The 15,477-nt window shown below is 54.3% G+C and overlaps 1 protein-coding gene across 2 annotated transcripts in view; it reads right to left on the reverse strand.

Annotated features, from left to right (window-relative positions):
- The window catches only part of KCNN1 (potassium calcium-activated channel subfamily N member 1), a 32,469-nt gene that overhangs the window by 16,298 nt on the left and 694 nt on the right, over positions 1 to 15,477 (reverse strand). For both annotated transcript variants that reach the window (XR_012093232.1, XM_037992506.2), the window contains exons 2-4: positions 8,526 to 9,008; positions 7,610 to 7,705; positions 1,349 to 1,767 (exon numbers count right to left, since the gene is read on the reverse strand). Coding sequence is in view for 1 of the 2 variants with exons in the window: in XM_037992506.2 (XP_037848434.2) it covers positions 1,349 to 1,767; positions 7,610 to 7,705; positions 8,526 to 9,008 (998 nt within the window). In the remaining variant the exon portion in view is untranslated. The remainder of the gene's footprint in view (positions 1 to 1,348; positions 1,768 to 7,609; positions 7,706 to 8,525; positions 9,009 to 15,477) is intronic.

Consider the following 15,477-nt stretch of genomic DNA (forward strand, 5'->3'; position numbering starts at 1 on the left):
CCCAGAAGCCTTGACAGCCGGAGAAACTGGGCCCTTCATCCCTGAGCGCCAGACCTCAGGCCCAGGCAGGGCCCGTGGGGGCATGGGGGGTGGGGGCTGGGTGAAGGGATGAGGATGGGGTGCTGAGGGCAAGCAGGGGTCCAGTCAGGGACCCCTCCGGGGCTTCCACCAGCTAGGCGCATGGCAGGGAGACCCTCTCCCAGATAAGGCACCCTCACACCCCAGGCCTGGCGGAGCCCCTCCTGCCTCTGAGACCGCCAGACTCAGGCCCCAGGGCAAGTCCCTTTGCCTGCCAGAGTCTCAGTTTCCCTCTCTGTAAATCGGGTTGATGGCCTAACACCTCCTAGGGGTATTCACAACAGACTCTCCTGTTTGGAGGTCCCGAAGGTGCAGCTGGTTTTCCTTCACCCCAGACCCATTTATTTATCTTTTTTTTTTTTTTTTGACTGGAATTCAGTGGCTCAATCTCAGCTCACTGCAACCTCCCCATCCCACGTTCAAGCGATTCTCCTGCCTCAGCCTCCCGAGTAGCTGGGATCACAGGCACCACCACCACGCCCAGCCCACCCCAGATCTATTTAAGTCTTGGGAGGAAACATGGGAGCTCCCAGCGGTCAGCTGCCCAAACACGACACCAGAGCCAAGCCCTTCCTTAACCCCCGCCATTCGGACACAAGGGCCCTGAGGCTCGGAGAGGAAGCCCAGTGGAGCGGCCTGTCCCTGAGATGGGGGGACTGACCTCGACCCACCCTGCTGGCCCATTCTCCCTGCCTCCCTCCCCTTGCGGCAGCTAATCTTAAATTCCTGGTGGGTCGGGGATGGCAGCAGCGGTGGCAGCGGCTGTTCTGCGCACACAGCTCAGCCAAGGGTGGGACTCACATGTTTTCCCTAAAGTCCGGTGGAGCGGGCAGAGGGGAAAATGAAAGCTGGTTAAACGTGGGAGGTGGGAGATAGAGGGGAAGGGGAGGCACCCCTGTGCCTGCTGCCTGCGCCCCTGGGGTCAGAGATCAGAAGTCAGCCTCCCAGAGATCAGAAGTCAGCCTCCCAGGGAGCCGAGGGGCTGGGAGAAGGAGGCTTGGGAGGCCCCGGCGGGGAGGATGAGGGAGAGGGAGCTGGGGTCCCTCCCTGGTTGAGGGCAGCTGGGGACACAGGACTAGGTCCCCAGAGAGGATGATTACTGAAGCCACAAACTGGGAGACAGGAGGCACCATGGGTGTCTTGCAATCGGGGAGACGGAAGCAATGGCCAGGGTCGGGAGTAGCCCAGGGTCAGTGAAATCATGAATGGGCACGGAGGTCCAGGGAGACGGGGGCTGGGGGCATGGGGGGCTCCCGGGGCGGGGTCGCACCTCTCGCAGACGCGCACTGTCCAGGCTGCGATGATCCAGGAGGAGATGCTGAAGACCAGCAGCACCGTGCCGGGGCAGATGGTCATGAGTGTCTTCATGACAAAGCGCGTGTTGAAGGTGATCTTGTTGAGGGCCCCGATGCTGCGGCTCGAGGCGTCCGTGAAGATTTTGCTGTGCAGTAGCATCACCCGGCCCAGCAGGTAGAGGCGCAGGAACATGGGGATGGACAGCAGCACATCCACGTCGGCCTCGGCCACCGAGGGCGCGTACGTGAAGGCCAGCCGCGCCGTCCACGTGAAGCGGTAGTGGCCGGGCACCGGGTGAATGGCGCACACCGCCAGCTCCAGTGAGATGAGGAACACGCGTTCGCAGGTCATGGCGATGCGCCAGTCATCAGCCCCGTTGTCCACCATGAACAACTGTGGAGGGCAGGAGGGAACCAGCCATGGGTGTCAGACACGCGCGGCGCTCCCCGCCCAACCCCAGAGAGTGACGTCAGCCTGGCCTGAAACCCCACAGGCTCGGATTTTTCTTTCTTTGGTTTTTTTGAGATGGAGTTTTGCTCTTGTCGCCCAGGCTAGAGTGCAATGGCGCGATCTCTGCTCATTGCAAGCTCCGCCTCCTGGGTTCACGCCATTCTCCTGCCTCGGCCTCCCGGGTAGCTGGGACTACAGGCGCCCACCACCACGCCCAGCTAACTTTTTTGTATTTTTAGTAGAGACGGAGTTTCACCGTGATCGCCTGACCTCCTGATCCGCCCGCCTCGGCCTCCCAAAGTGCTGGGACTACAGGTGTGAGCCACCATGCCTGGCCTCTTTTCTTTCTTTTTCTTTTTCTTGAGACAGTCTCACTCTGTTGCACAGGCTGGAGTGCAGTGGTGCAATCTTGGTTCACTTGGCTCAGGTGCCATGAAGACGATCTTGGCAACCTCTGCCTCCTGGGTTCAAGCAATTCACCTGCCTCAGCCTCCCGAATAGCTGGGATTACAGGCGCCTGCCACCATGCCCGGCTAATTTTTGTATTTTTAATAGATACGGGGTTTCAGCATGTTGGCCAGGCTGGTCTTGAACTCCTGACCTCAAGTGATCCACCCACCTTGGCCTCCTAAAGTGCTGGGATTACAGGTGTGAGCCACTGTGCCTGGAGAGGATTTTTCTTTTCTTTTTCCTTTTTTTGGAGACAAGGTCTTGCTCTGTGCCTGGACTGGAGTGCGGTGGCGAAATCACAGCTCACTGTAGTCTTGACCTCCTGGGCTCAAGTGATCCTCCCACCTCAGCCTCCTCCTGAGGAGCTGGGATTACAGGCATGCAACACTACGCCTGGCTAATTTTTAAAATTTCCTGCAGAGATGGGGTCTCTCTATTTTACCCAGGCTGGTCTAAAACTCCTGGCCTCAAGTGTCCTCCTGCCTCAGCCTCCCAGAGTGCTGGGATCACAGGTGTGAGCAACCGTGCCAGCTTCAATTTTTTCCAAGAGAAGTCAGAAATGTGACCTCATATGCAAAACTCTGTAGTTCTCAGCACTGGCCACAATTCGAACGAAATATCAGATGAGTGTTCCCCCAAAAAGTTCAACATAGAGTTCCTAATGACCCTGCTCCTAGACAGACTCAAGAGAAATGAAAACAAGTGTTTAAGCAAACCGTTGGACAGACACATTCACAACAGCACTATTCACAACCTCCAAAAGTGGAAACAGGATAGGTGCGGTGGCTCCTGCCTGTAATCCCAGTGCTTTGGGAGGCCCAGGCAGGAGGACTGCTTGAGGCCAGGAGTTTGACACCAGCCTCGGCAACATGGCAAAACCCCGTCTCTACCAAAAATACAAAAAAGTTAGCCAGGTGTGGTGGCGCATGCCTGTAATCTCAGCCTTGGGGGGCTGAAGCACAAGAATCATTTGAATCTGGGAGGCAGAGGTTGCAGTGAGCCAAGATTGCGCCACTGCACACCAGCCTGGGCAACAGAGTTAAAAAAAAAAAGAAAGAAAGAAAGAAAGAAAGAAAGAAAGAAAGAAAGAAAGAAAGAAAGAAAGAAAGAAAGAAAGAAAGAAAGAAAATTTATGCAGAGATGGGGACTCGCTCTGTTGCGCAGGCTGGTTTTGAACTCCTGGGCTCCAGCAGTCCTCCCACCTCAGCCTCCCAAAGTGTTGAGATTCCAGGTGTGCGCACCCAGCCTTTCACTGTACTTTTCTCTTCCTTCTGAACGTGTGTATAACTCCTAAGTATCATTTTTTTTCCTTTTTCACGTGTCATTTTAAAAATAAGAAGCAATAAAGTCATTCTAAAATAAGAAAAAGGAAAAAAAAGTCACTTCCTTAAAATGTGGCGGCCGCGTGTTCTAGGGGCCTCCTCCGCTCGCACATCCGCAAAGCGTTGACATAAAGGACACCCTGCAGCGCCACTGCTCCCCCGGACCCTCCATAGGGTACCCTGGCCATGTCCAGGGAGGTGAGCGGAGCGAGCGCCAAAGTACATAACATCTGTCAGTTACGGAGCCGGGACCAATCATATTGGAGCTGGAGGCAAAAGGTATCATCAGGAATATGGCCACGCCCCCTCCCCCGCCCCCCGCCTTTTTGTTTGAGAGCGGTGGTCCTGCTCTAGCGGGATCATAGGTTACTGCGGCCTCTAACTCCTTCCTTTTTTTTTTTTTTTTTTTTTTTCAAGAGGAGGGGGTCTTGCTATGTTGCCATCCATACTGCCTCCGGTTTTTGTTTGTTTGTTTGTTTTTGTTTTTGTTTTGAGAGGGAGTCTCATTCTGTCCCCCATGCTGGTGTGCAGTGGCACGATCATGGCTCACTGCAGCCTTGACCTCTCTGGGCTCAGGTGATCCTCCCACCTCAACCTCCCAAGTAGCTGGAACCACAGATGTGTACCACTGTGCCTGGCCAATTGTTTAAAAAATGTTTGTGCAGAGACGGTGTTTCCCCATGTTGCCCAGACTGATCTCAAACTCCTGGGCTTGAGTGATCCTCCTGCCTAGGCCTTCCGAAGTATTGGGATTACAGGCATGAGCCAATGTATCCAGCCTGCATTACAGTTAAAAACAAAAACCAAAACCAAAAAACCAGGTCCATGGCTCATACCTATAATCCCAACACTTTGGGAGGCTGAGGCAGGAGGATCACTCTAGCCCAGGAGTTTGAGACCAGCCTGGGTAACACAGGAAAACCCTGTCTTTATAGATATATGATTTTATATATCTCTATATATCTATATATATAAGGTTTTACATTTAGCTGGGCATAGTGGTCTGTGCCTGTGGTCCCAGCTACTTGGAAGGTTGAGGCAGAAGGACTGCTTGATCCCAGGAGGTGGAAGCTGCAGTGAACTCTGACTGCACCACTGTACTCCAGCCTGGGCAACAGAACGAGATCCTGTGTTTTGTTTTGTTTTGTTTTTTTTAAAAAAAAGGCCGGGCGGTGGCTCACACCTGTAATCCCAGCACTTTGGAAGGCCGAGGCGGGTGGATCATGAGGTCAGGAGTTCAAGACCAGGCTGGCCAACATGGTGAAACCCCTTCTCTACGAAAAATACAAAAATTGGCCAGGTGTGGTGGCAGGTGCCTGTAATCCCAGCTACTCGGGAGGCTGAGGCAGGAGAATCACTTGAATCCAGCAGGCAGAGGTTGCACTGAGCTGAGATTGCACCACTGCACTCCAGCCTGGGTGACAGAGCAAGACGCCATCTCAAAAAACAAAACAAAAAAATCCCCGCAAGTATACATATATGAAATTCACAAACCCTACAATGCTCCCATTTAAAGTGCACAATTCAGTGGTATTTAGTACATTCAGTGTTGTGCGAGCACCACTTCTATCTAATTTCAGAACACTTCCATCACCCCAAAAGGGAGCCCTGTCCCCATTAGCGGTCGCTCCCTTTCCCACTCCCCGGCAACCACTACTCTCCTTTTGGTCTCTGTGGATTTGCATCTTCTGAAAATTTCACATAAATGAAAGCATAAGATTTGTGGCCTTTTATGCCTGGGTTCTTCCACTGAGCGTCGTATTTCTAAGGTTCGTCCATGTTCAGTATCAGAAATTGTTACGGGCTGATTCGTGTTCTGCTGAAAAAGACATGTTGGCATCCTGACCTCTGGTACCTTGGAATGTGCTCTTATATGGAGATAAGGTCTTTATAGAAGTCATCTCGTTAAATGAGGTCATTGTAACGAGGTCAGCTAGTTAAAATGAAGTTAAGCTGGAATCAGGCCAGGCATAGTGACTCACGCCTGAAATCCCAGCACTTTTGGGAGGCTGAGGCGGGAGGATCGCTTGATCCCAGGAGTTCAAGACCAGTCTGGCCAACATGGTAAGACTCCCTTTCCACAAAAAAAAAAAAAAAAAAAAAGCAAAAAAATTAAAACTTAGCTGGGCATGATGGCAAGTGTTTGTAATCCCAGCTACTTGGGGACTGAGGTGGGAGGACTGTGTAAGCCCGGGATGCCGAGGCTGCAGTGATCCGTGATCAAGCCACTGCATTCCAGTGTGGGTGACAGAGCGAAACTCTGTCTCAAAAAAAAAGTGGAATCATCTAATTACAGTGGGCCCTAATCCAATACTGACTGGTGTTCTTATCTAAAAAAGAGGAAATTTGGACACAGACACTCTCAAAGGGAGAACATCACGTGATCATCAAGGCAGAGATTGGAGTGACACATCTCCTAAGCCGAGAACCCCCCAGATTGCCAGCAGCAACCAAAAGCTAGGAGAGAGGCCTGGAACGGATTCTGTCTCATGGCTCTCAGAAGGAACCAACACTGCTCCCACCTTGATCTCAGACTTCCACACTCCAGAACTTTCAGACAATACATTTCTGTTGTTGTGGTGGTTCATTCTTTCGTTAAGGCTGAATAGGCTGCGCACGGTGGCTCACGCTTGTCATCCCAGCACTTCGGGAGGCCGAGGTGAGTGGATCACCTGAGGTCAGGAGTTCAAGACCAGCCTGGCCAATATGGTGAAACCCCATCTCTACTAAAAATACAAAAATTAGCCAGGCGTGGTGGCAGGCACCTGTAATCCCAGCCACTCAGGAGACTGAGGCGGGACAATCACTTGAACTCAGGCGGCGGCGGTTGCAGTGAGCCAAGATCGTGCCACTGCACTCCAGCCTGGGCAACAGAGTGAGACTCCGTCTCAAAAAAAAAAAGGTTGAATAATTGTCCATTGTATAGATGCACTACATTTTATTTATCCATTCATGCCTGGATGGTCACTTGGATGTTGTTTCTGCTTTTTGGCTACTTTGTTGTTTTTTTTCCTGAGACAGAGTCTTGCTCCATTGCCCAGGCTGGAGTGCAATGGCTCAATCTCAGCTCACTGCAACCACCGCCTCCCAGGTTCAAGTGATTCTCCCACCTCAGCCTCCCGAGTAGCTGGGATTACATGCACCCGCTATCATGCCTGTCTAATTTTTGTATTTTTGTAGAGACGGAGTTTCACCATGTTGACCAGGCTGGTCTTGAACTGCTGACCTCAAGTGATCCACCCACCTCGGCCTCCCAAAGTGCTGGGATCACAGGTGTGATTTTTGGCGATTTTGAACAGTGCTGTTATCACATGCATGTGCGGCTGGGCATGGTGGCTCACGCCTGTAAAGTCCTAGCACTTTGGGAGGGTAAGGTGGGCCGATCACTTGAGCCCACGAGTTTAAGGCCAGCCTGGGCAATATGGCCAGTCACCGACAAGACAATAGAAAAATTAGCCAGGTGTGGTGGTGTGCAGCTGTAGTCCCAGCTACTCGGGAGGCTATGGCAGGAAAATCTCTTGAACATAGGAGGTCAAAGCTATGACCGTATCACTGCACTCCAGTCTGGGCAACAAGTGAGACCCTGTCTCAAAAACTAAACAAATAGGCCAGGAGTAGTGGCTCACACCTGCAATCCCAGCACTTTGGGAGGCTAAGGCAGGTGGATCACTTGAGATCAGGAGTTCGAGACCAGCCTGGCCAACATGGTGAAACCCCATCTCTACTAGAAATACAAAAATTAGCAAGGTGTGGTGCCGTGTGCCTGTAATTCCAGCTACTCGGGGGGCTGAGGCAGGAGAATCGCTTGAACCCCGGAGGCGGAGGTTGCAGTGAGCCAAGATCGCGCCACTGCACTCCAGCGTGGAAACAACCCGTGTGTCCCAGAGTCCCAGCTCGGCCCCTCACTTTCTCACTACCTGTTCTTTTTTGTAAATAATCAATGAAAATTAAAGGTGGGCTGGTGTCGGGGGTTTGAAGAGAGGAGCTGCTTCCTGGCAGCATTCAGCACTGACCTGGATCTCCCTGGCATGGTAGAGGACAACGAGACCTAGCAGGATCGCCGTGGAGAGGCTGATGAGGCATTTGAGTGCGAATGAGTACAGAGACTCCTGGGTAAAAAGAGAGGACACAACTGGATGGATGCTGGAGGCGGCGGGCGGGGGACCCTCCCATCCCCCTACCCTGGCTCCTGGGCATGGGAGTCAGCCAAATGGGGCTCTTCCCAGTGGCTTCTCCCACTGTACCCCGAATTTCTGCTAGTTCCCCAGTCCTGGGGCCACTGTGTGTGAAACAGCTTATCAGGGCTGGGCGTGCAGCAGGTGCTGTGTTCAGGAAGTGGTGCTCTCCTGTCCTTATTCCTAGGGACCAGGCTGACAGCAAACTGTGTCCAGTGCTTCACAGTGTATGAGGCCTGGCCTCACATGGGGACACCACTTCACAGTTCACATCACAGTTTATAAGGCCTGGCTTCACATGGGCACAGCATGTCACAGTTCACAAGGTCTGACCTCATCCAGCCTCAGCACTGCACAGTTTATAGGTTGACACAGCCCTGATCTCTCTCCAGGTGGCAGGAGGGAGCCCACAGCCAGGCTTGTGACCTGGACGCACTCACTCTCGGAAGGGGAGGAAGCTGTTCTGTTGCTCTCCAGAGCAGGCCCACTCTGGGGACCCCCTGTCCTGGGGGGAAGCCCCCTCCACCTTAAGCCACCTGGCCAGGGAATGGGCTGGAACCTTCCCTCCCCACGTGCAGCCTCCCTGCTACCTTCCCGGAGGTGGGTATGCAGAAGGCCAGGGAGCCCTCACCTCCAGGAGCCCCCTAACACTCCCTACCTCCTGGGGGGCCCTGCCACCCCCAACCCCATGTCAAGAAAGCCAGGCGGGCCCGGTGGAACCTCCCTGGAGCGCCTGGGGGAGGACCGAACCTACCTTGGTGTACACCCCCCAGGACAGCTCGGTCTCCGTCACCATGACGACGATGCCAAACATGCCGAAAATGAGGGCATAGTCGCTGAGGCGCTTCCGCTTCTCGAAGAGCGCCCGCCGGTGGCCCAGGCGGTGGCCCACATTTGAGGGTTTCCCGGAGCCCCTCTGCCCGCCGGCCTCATCTTCCTCATCATCCTCGTCATCGTCCTGGTCCTGGGGCTGTCCCCGGGGGCTGCCGGGTGAGGGCCGGGCTGGCTCACTCTTGGCCACTACCACCTGGAGACCCGGGCTGTGCGGGGGCTGCGGGGGGCGGCCAACCTCGGGATCCGGAGGGTCTCGTCCCAGGGCGCCTGGCCCGCTGCCCAGCGGCCGCCCCACGCTGCCATTGTAGCTGTGGCTGTTCATGACTACCTGGGTGCAGGGGTTGGGCTCGCTGCAGGCCGCCCGGGGCCCGGCATGGCTCAGCGGCTGGGCTCCTGCACTGTCCTGCAAGGGGACAGAGGGACGTGGTCACAGCAGGGTCCAGCTTACTGACCAGAAAGGCAAGGACCCATCCCAGAACGTTCTAAGTTTGGGAGTGGCCCAGAGTGCTGGCACGTGGGTTTACCATCCCAGAAACATCTGAGTCAGCCTGAATCCCTCCCCTGCTCAAAGCCCTCCCATGGCTCCCCAGTGCCATCTCATTGACAAAATAAACTCCAGAGAGCTGGGCACGGTGGTGCAGCTCTGGTAATTGCAGCTACTTAGGAGGCCAAGGCAGAAGGATTGCTTGAGGTCAGGAGTTTGAAACCAGCCTGGCCAACATGGCGAGACCCAGTCTCTACTAAAAGTACAAAAATTAGCCAGGCGTAATGGTACACGCCTGTAATCCCAGCTACTTGGGAGGCTGAGGCAGAAGAATGGCTTGAACCCAGGAAGCAGAGGCTGTAGTGAGCCAAGATCATGCCATGGCACTCCAGCCTGGGTGGCAAAGTGAGACTATGTCTCAAAAAAAAAAAACAAACAGAACAAAGAAACTCCAGAGCTGGGCCCGGTGGTGCACGCTTGTAATCACAGCTACTTAGAGGCTGAGACTGGAGGACTGCTTGAGCCTGGGAGTTTAAATCCAGCCTGGACAACATAGCAAGACCTTATCTCTAAAACAAAAACAAAAACAAATAAAACACTAAACTCTTCACTATGGCCAACGGGCCCTCTGTGTCTGGTTCCCACCTATCTCATCCTTCTTACTCTCCCCAGACCCAATCCCTCCAGCCACGATGGTCTCCCGATCACCAGATTCCAAGTTCATCCTTCTCTGAGCCTTTGCATAGGCTGTGCCCTCTGCCTGGAACGCCCCCCTCTATCTACCAGACCCCTACCTGCTGACTTTATGTGTATCCAAGTACCTAGAACAATGCCTAGCAAACAGATGACACTCAGGAAACACTTGCTGAACGCTGGAAGATGAAATCTACCAATGGGCTTGCCTGGGAGGATAGGGTCGTCAATGGTATGCTTAGAAAGTGGTTTTCATCTGCGCTTATCCTCTTCCAACATTCAGACTCCTGGATGAGTTAACCTCACCTCACTGTGCCTGCTGCATTTGTACGCTCCTGCACTGTGGCCTATGGGATATTAGGGACCCTGGCTGTGGCTACAGCGATTCTGAGGCTCCCTCCTGCCTGGGCAGGAGGGGATCCATAATCTCTAAACAGATTCCAGGACCAGTGTGGCAATGCAGGATTTAACTCCAAGATCTGGAAGCGATTCTGCAGGGTTTTGTAAGATGTAAGACATGTTTGGCTGGGTTCTATGACCTCAGGCCAGCCTCAGTTTCCCTGCCAGGCTGTTTGAAGAGCATCCTGTGTGATTACAGAGCAATGCCCTGTGGCATCATGTGTGAGAGCAGGGACCGCAATTGATGGTGACACAGTCATGCTCACCAAGGCACTGATGAGGCCGTCTGAGTCTCTGGATCCAACTTGCTAGATTCTCCCCTGCCCTGCCCAGCCCAGTATCTCAGACCCTCAAATGCACTCCCTACCTGCTCTGTAGCCCAGGCTGGAGTGCAGTGAGGCGATCCTAACTCACTGCAGCCTCGGACTCCTGGGCTCAAGGGATCCTCCCACCTCAGCCTCCCAAGTAGCCAGGACTACAGGTATGCACCATCCCCCCCACCCAGCTAATGATTTATTTTTCCGACATCAGATGCGATCAGGCGTGTTCAGGGTGGTATGGCTGTAGATGATTTATTTTTATTTCTAGTAGAGATCAGGTCTTGCTACATTGCCCAGGCTGCTCTTGAACTCCTGGGCTCCAGTGATCCTCCCTCCTTGGCCTCCCTAAGTGTTGGGATTACAGGCATGGACCATTGCGCCTGGTCCCAGGCTCCATTCTTTATGTAAATGTTCTCCTGAATCCTAATACTGCCAAGAAGTGGGTCCTGGGATTTGGCCAGTTTTACAGATGGGGAAACTGTGGCATGATGTTGTGAAAGAACCTGCCTGGGGGCCGGGCGCAGTGGCTCACGCCTGCAATCCCAGCACTTTGGGAGGCCGAGGTGGGCGGATCACGAGGTCAGGAGATCGAGACCATCCTGGCTAACACGATGAAACCCCATCTCTACTGAAAATACAAAAACAAAATTAGCCGGGTGTGGTGGCAGGCACCTGTGGTCCCAGCTACTCATGAGGCTGAGGCAGGAGAATAACTTGAACCCAGGAGGTGGAGCTTGCAGTGAGTAGCCATTGCGCCACTGCACTGCAGCATGGGCGACAGTGCAAGACTCTGTCACCAAAAAAAAAGAAAAAAATAAAAGAAAAAAGAGAAAAAAAAAAAAAAAAAGAGAGAGAAAAAACCTGCCTGGGCCGGGCACGGTGGCTCACACCTGGAATCACAGCACGTTGGGAGGCCAAGGTGGGCAATCATCTGAGGTCAGGGGTTCGAGACCAGCCTGACCAACATGGTGAAACCCCGTCTCTACTAAAAAGACAAAAAATTAGCCAAGCGTGGTGGCCCATGCCTGTAATTCTAGCTACTCAGGAGGCTGAGACAGGAGAATCACTTGAACCCGGTAGGTGGAGGTTGCAGTGAGCCGAGATCATGCCATTGCACTCCAGCCTGGGCGACAAGAGCAAAACGCCATCTCAAAAAATAAAATAAAATAAAATAATAAAATAAAATAAAATAAAAATGAAAGTAAAATAAAATAATCTGCCTGAAGACACATCTTCTCCCTGCAAGGAAGATTCTGGACCCGGCTGTTTAGTGAGATTTTCCCAACAAGCTGGGCAGGGGTGCGTGGAAGGCCAAGTGTTATCCCCTTTGAAATGATCACAACAGCGTGCGCTGGGGGGTCCCCTGTGTGCCAGGCCTGGGAGAAGGGTTGGGGGGGCAGCTGTGTGCACAGGCAGGACACTTCCCACCCCCACTGGGGGTGACAGACTAAGAGACCGTCATTCAAGGACACAGCAAGATGAGCCACACTGGCCGGGCGCGGTGGCTCACACCTATAATCCCAGCACTTTGGGAGGCCGAGGTGGGCGGATCACTGGAGGTCAGGAGTTTTGAGACCAGCCTGGCCAACACAGAGAAACCCTGTCTCTACTAAAACTACAAAAATTAGCCAGGTGTGGTGGCGGGCACCTGTAATCCCAGCTACTCGGGAGGCTAAGGCAGGAGAATCACCTGAACCTAGAAGGTGGGGGCTGCAGTGAGCTGAGATCACACCACTGCAATCCAACCTGGAGCCTGGGTGACAGAGTGAGACTCTGTCTCAAAGAAAAAAACATAAAAGGAGCCACACTGCTGGATGACTTTGGTCACCGCACACATTGCAGGACCACCTGTGCCTTTGTCCCGCACCCCCTACATTGTGTCTGTCCCTCACCATGTGTCTCCAGATACTGGTGTCAGCACACAGGAGTGCAAGAATCATTCCTTCGTGGCCGGGTGTGGTGGTTCACGCCTGTAATCTCAGCACTTTGGGAGGCTGAGGTGGGTGGATCACTTGAGGTCAGGAGTTCAAGACCAGCTTGGCCAACATGGCAAAAACTGCTGGGCACAGTGGCTTACGCCTGTAACCCCAACACTTTGGGAGGCCAAGGTAGGTGGCTCACCTGAGGTCAGGAGTTCGCGACCAGCCTGGCCAACATAGTGAAGCCCTGTCTCTACTAAAAATACAAAAATTAGCTGGGCGTGGTGGTGGGCGCCTATAATCCCAGCTACTTGGGAGGCTGGGGCACAAGAATCACTTGAACCCGGGAAGTGGAGGTTGCAGTGAGTCGAGATCACGCCACTGCATTCCAGCCTGGGTGACAGAGTGAGACCCTGTCTCAAAAAAAAAAAAAAAAAGTTATTCCTTTGATGGTCAGGTGACCTCATAAGTCTCAGAACTTGTCCCGCCCCTTCCCACCCTCATCCATCATATCAATCAGGCTGTGGTTTCCTATAACCAGGCACTTCACAGCTTATACGGCCTGACCTCCTGCAGGCCCAGCACTTCCCAGTTTATCAGGCCTAGCCTCATGTGGCCTGGTACTTCATAGTTTATCAGGCCTGAACTCCTGCCGGCCCAGCACTTTACAGCTTATAAGACCTGGCCTCCCGTGGGCCCAGCATTTGACAGTTTGTGAAGCCTCAAACTGTGACCTTGGCCCTGATCTTTCCCTAACCTCACATATACTTAGGTGGGGCTTCTGCTCCGAGGCTCAAACCCCTGCCTACTGCCTAAATGTCTGCTGGCTGCCAGGTGGGGCTGGGAACTTGCACTAGGGTGCACACAGGGACCCTAGATCGTGCCCTCATCCAGGGAGCCCAGGAAAACCCAGGTACCCCTTCCACCATCCCCCTGAGGGTGCAAAACTTCCCCGGCCGGGGACGGGGGGCACAGGGAAGAGAAGCGGGTGGCAGGGCAGACAGAACCCAGAGGGGGTGTGGGCCTCTGAGGGCCTCTGCAAACGACCTTCTGAAACGCACCAATGAAGATGCAATTTGGGGATGTGACTCAGCCACCCGACGCATGGGCCAAATTCAGCCGTGTGTCTGCCATGTTCCTCCTTGCCTGGCAGCCGCGTCCTAAGGTGCCCTGGGCAGGGAGGGGGTGGGGAGGAGGAGAGAAATGGCAGGTGGCTTCCAAGAAGGTGGAGGGGTGGAGGGCTTTCCCAGCATCTAGCACGTTATCGTGGACGGGTCTCTTACTGTGTTTTGAGCCTGAGATCAGGATGATCACATTTAATCCCTATCACCACTGGTGAGCAAGGTGGCATTCCCGTTCCCATTTTACAGACGGGAGACAGAGCTCAGAGAAGCTCAGCACCTTTTGCCCAAGGTCATCCAGCCAGGAAAGGCAGGGACTAAATTAGTGCCATCCAGGTGTGGCAGGTGGCAGGGTCTGCTTTCTGGGAGGGGAACCAGCCTGGTCCTGCCCTTGAGAAGCCACGAGCTTGGAGCACAGAACTGATGAGTGCCTGGGCCTTCCCCATTCCTGGGTATACATCCCCTCCCCCACTGCAATCTGGGCCTAACATTGGAGTCCCTGGGACCCTCAGGGATTCCCAGAGACCCAGGAGCCCCTGGGAACCCTCAGCCAAGGTTTGGATGTCCATGAAAGCGTATGTTTTTCTGGGTAACAGTCCTGGGTTTGCCAAGTGAGGAATACTACCCTATTAGCCAGGTATGCACCTATAGTTCCAGCTACTCGGGAGGCCGAGGCAGGAGATCGATTGAGCCCAGGAGCTCGAGACCAGCCTGAACAACTAGGAATATCCCATCTCTAACAAACAACAACAACAAAACATCCTACAGGGTGTATTTGGGCCGGAAAGTATTGCCTTACTTTGACTACTCTGTCCAGTCATGAGATCTCCCTTCCCTGAAGCCTGGGGTAGGGGGGATGAGCAGATACCCCCCTCCACACCTTCCCCTGGAGACACACACTTCCGGGGGAATCTGGTGGGCCTGGGGGGACCCAAGAGAGCTCTTGAGGAGAGGATGAGGGTAGCAGGGAGCAGGGCTGATGGCTCCTTAGATTCCCCACCCAACAGGACATGGGAAGAGACAGAATCCCAGCCAAGCCTCCAGAGCCCTCCAGTGAGTATTTTTACAAATGACAGGTTCGTTGAGGCAGCCACTGAGGAGGGGCCCTCAGGCACCCCTGCCAGGGAGCAAGTTACTGCCCACTCCTCAGCCACCTACTTTGTAAAGGTTCCCCATGGTGCCGCCCCCCCCACCCCCACGACGAGGGTTGGTGTCCAGAACAGAGTGAGATCTTGCCTGGCAAATGCTTTGCAGACTGTAAGAGCTCAGTGCCATTGATTTCTATTCTTCAGAACTGGACCAACAGAAGGTGCCCCCTGCCCCTCAATCCCCAAGGCAGACAGCCCCTGGCCCCCAGATGCACACCCAGGGGTTTCCGGGTACCACAACCAGATCAGCACACAACAGAAACTTCTGGGACATGTGGGCCTGTTGTGGGTCCCCAGCGGGCGCAGCCAGAGTCCGGGTGTCCCTGCTGAGGTTGAGGAAGGTCTCCGAGGATCCCCCTTCTCCTCATCACCACCACCCCTCCCCTCCCCCAATACTCCTAGGGCCCTAGCTCTGCAGGGCAGACAGGCACTGCCTGCCCTCCTGTCCCATGGGCCGCCCAGGAGCCAGTGCAGCAAGGCGCTGGCTGCCGGCCCGATCCCCCCATCACCACCCGCCAGGAGCCTGCCAGCAGCCAGCAGGGTGCAATTAGCCTGCCCTCCCGGAGGCTGCCTCCCTCGGGGCCCCTCCATTCTGATGCATCTCCATCAGCCTCTCCGCTCAGACCCCAGCCTCGGGAACTCCCATCTGCTGGCCAGCCCTCCAGAACAGCAGGGGCAGTGCCCCGAGCTGGGTCTGGGACTTCTGTCCGGGGAGAACTGGAAGACCCGGCTCCCTGACCCCTCCCTGAGTGCCCCAACCCCTGGATCCAGGGGCCAGTGGTGGGTCA

The sequence above is a fragment of the Chlorocebus sabaeus genome, chromosome 6 (assembly GCF_047675955.1).
Source record: "Chlorocebus sabaeus isolate Y175 chromosome 6, mChlSab1.0.hap1, whole genome shotgun sequence".
Lineage (NCBI taxonomy): Eukaryota > Metazoa > Chordata > Mammalia > Primates > Cercopithecidae > Chlorocebus > Chlorocebus sabaeus.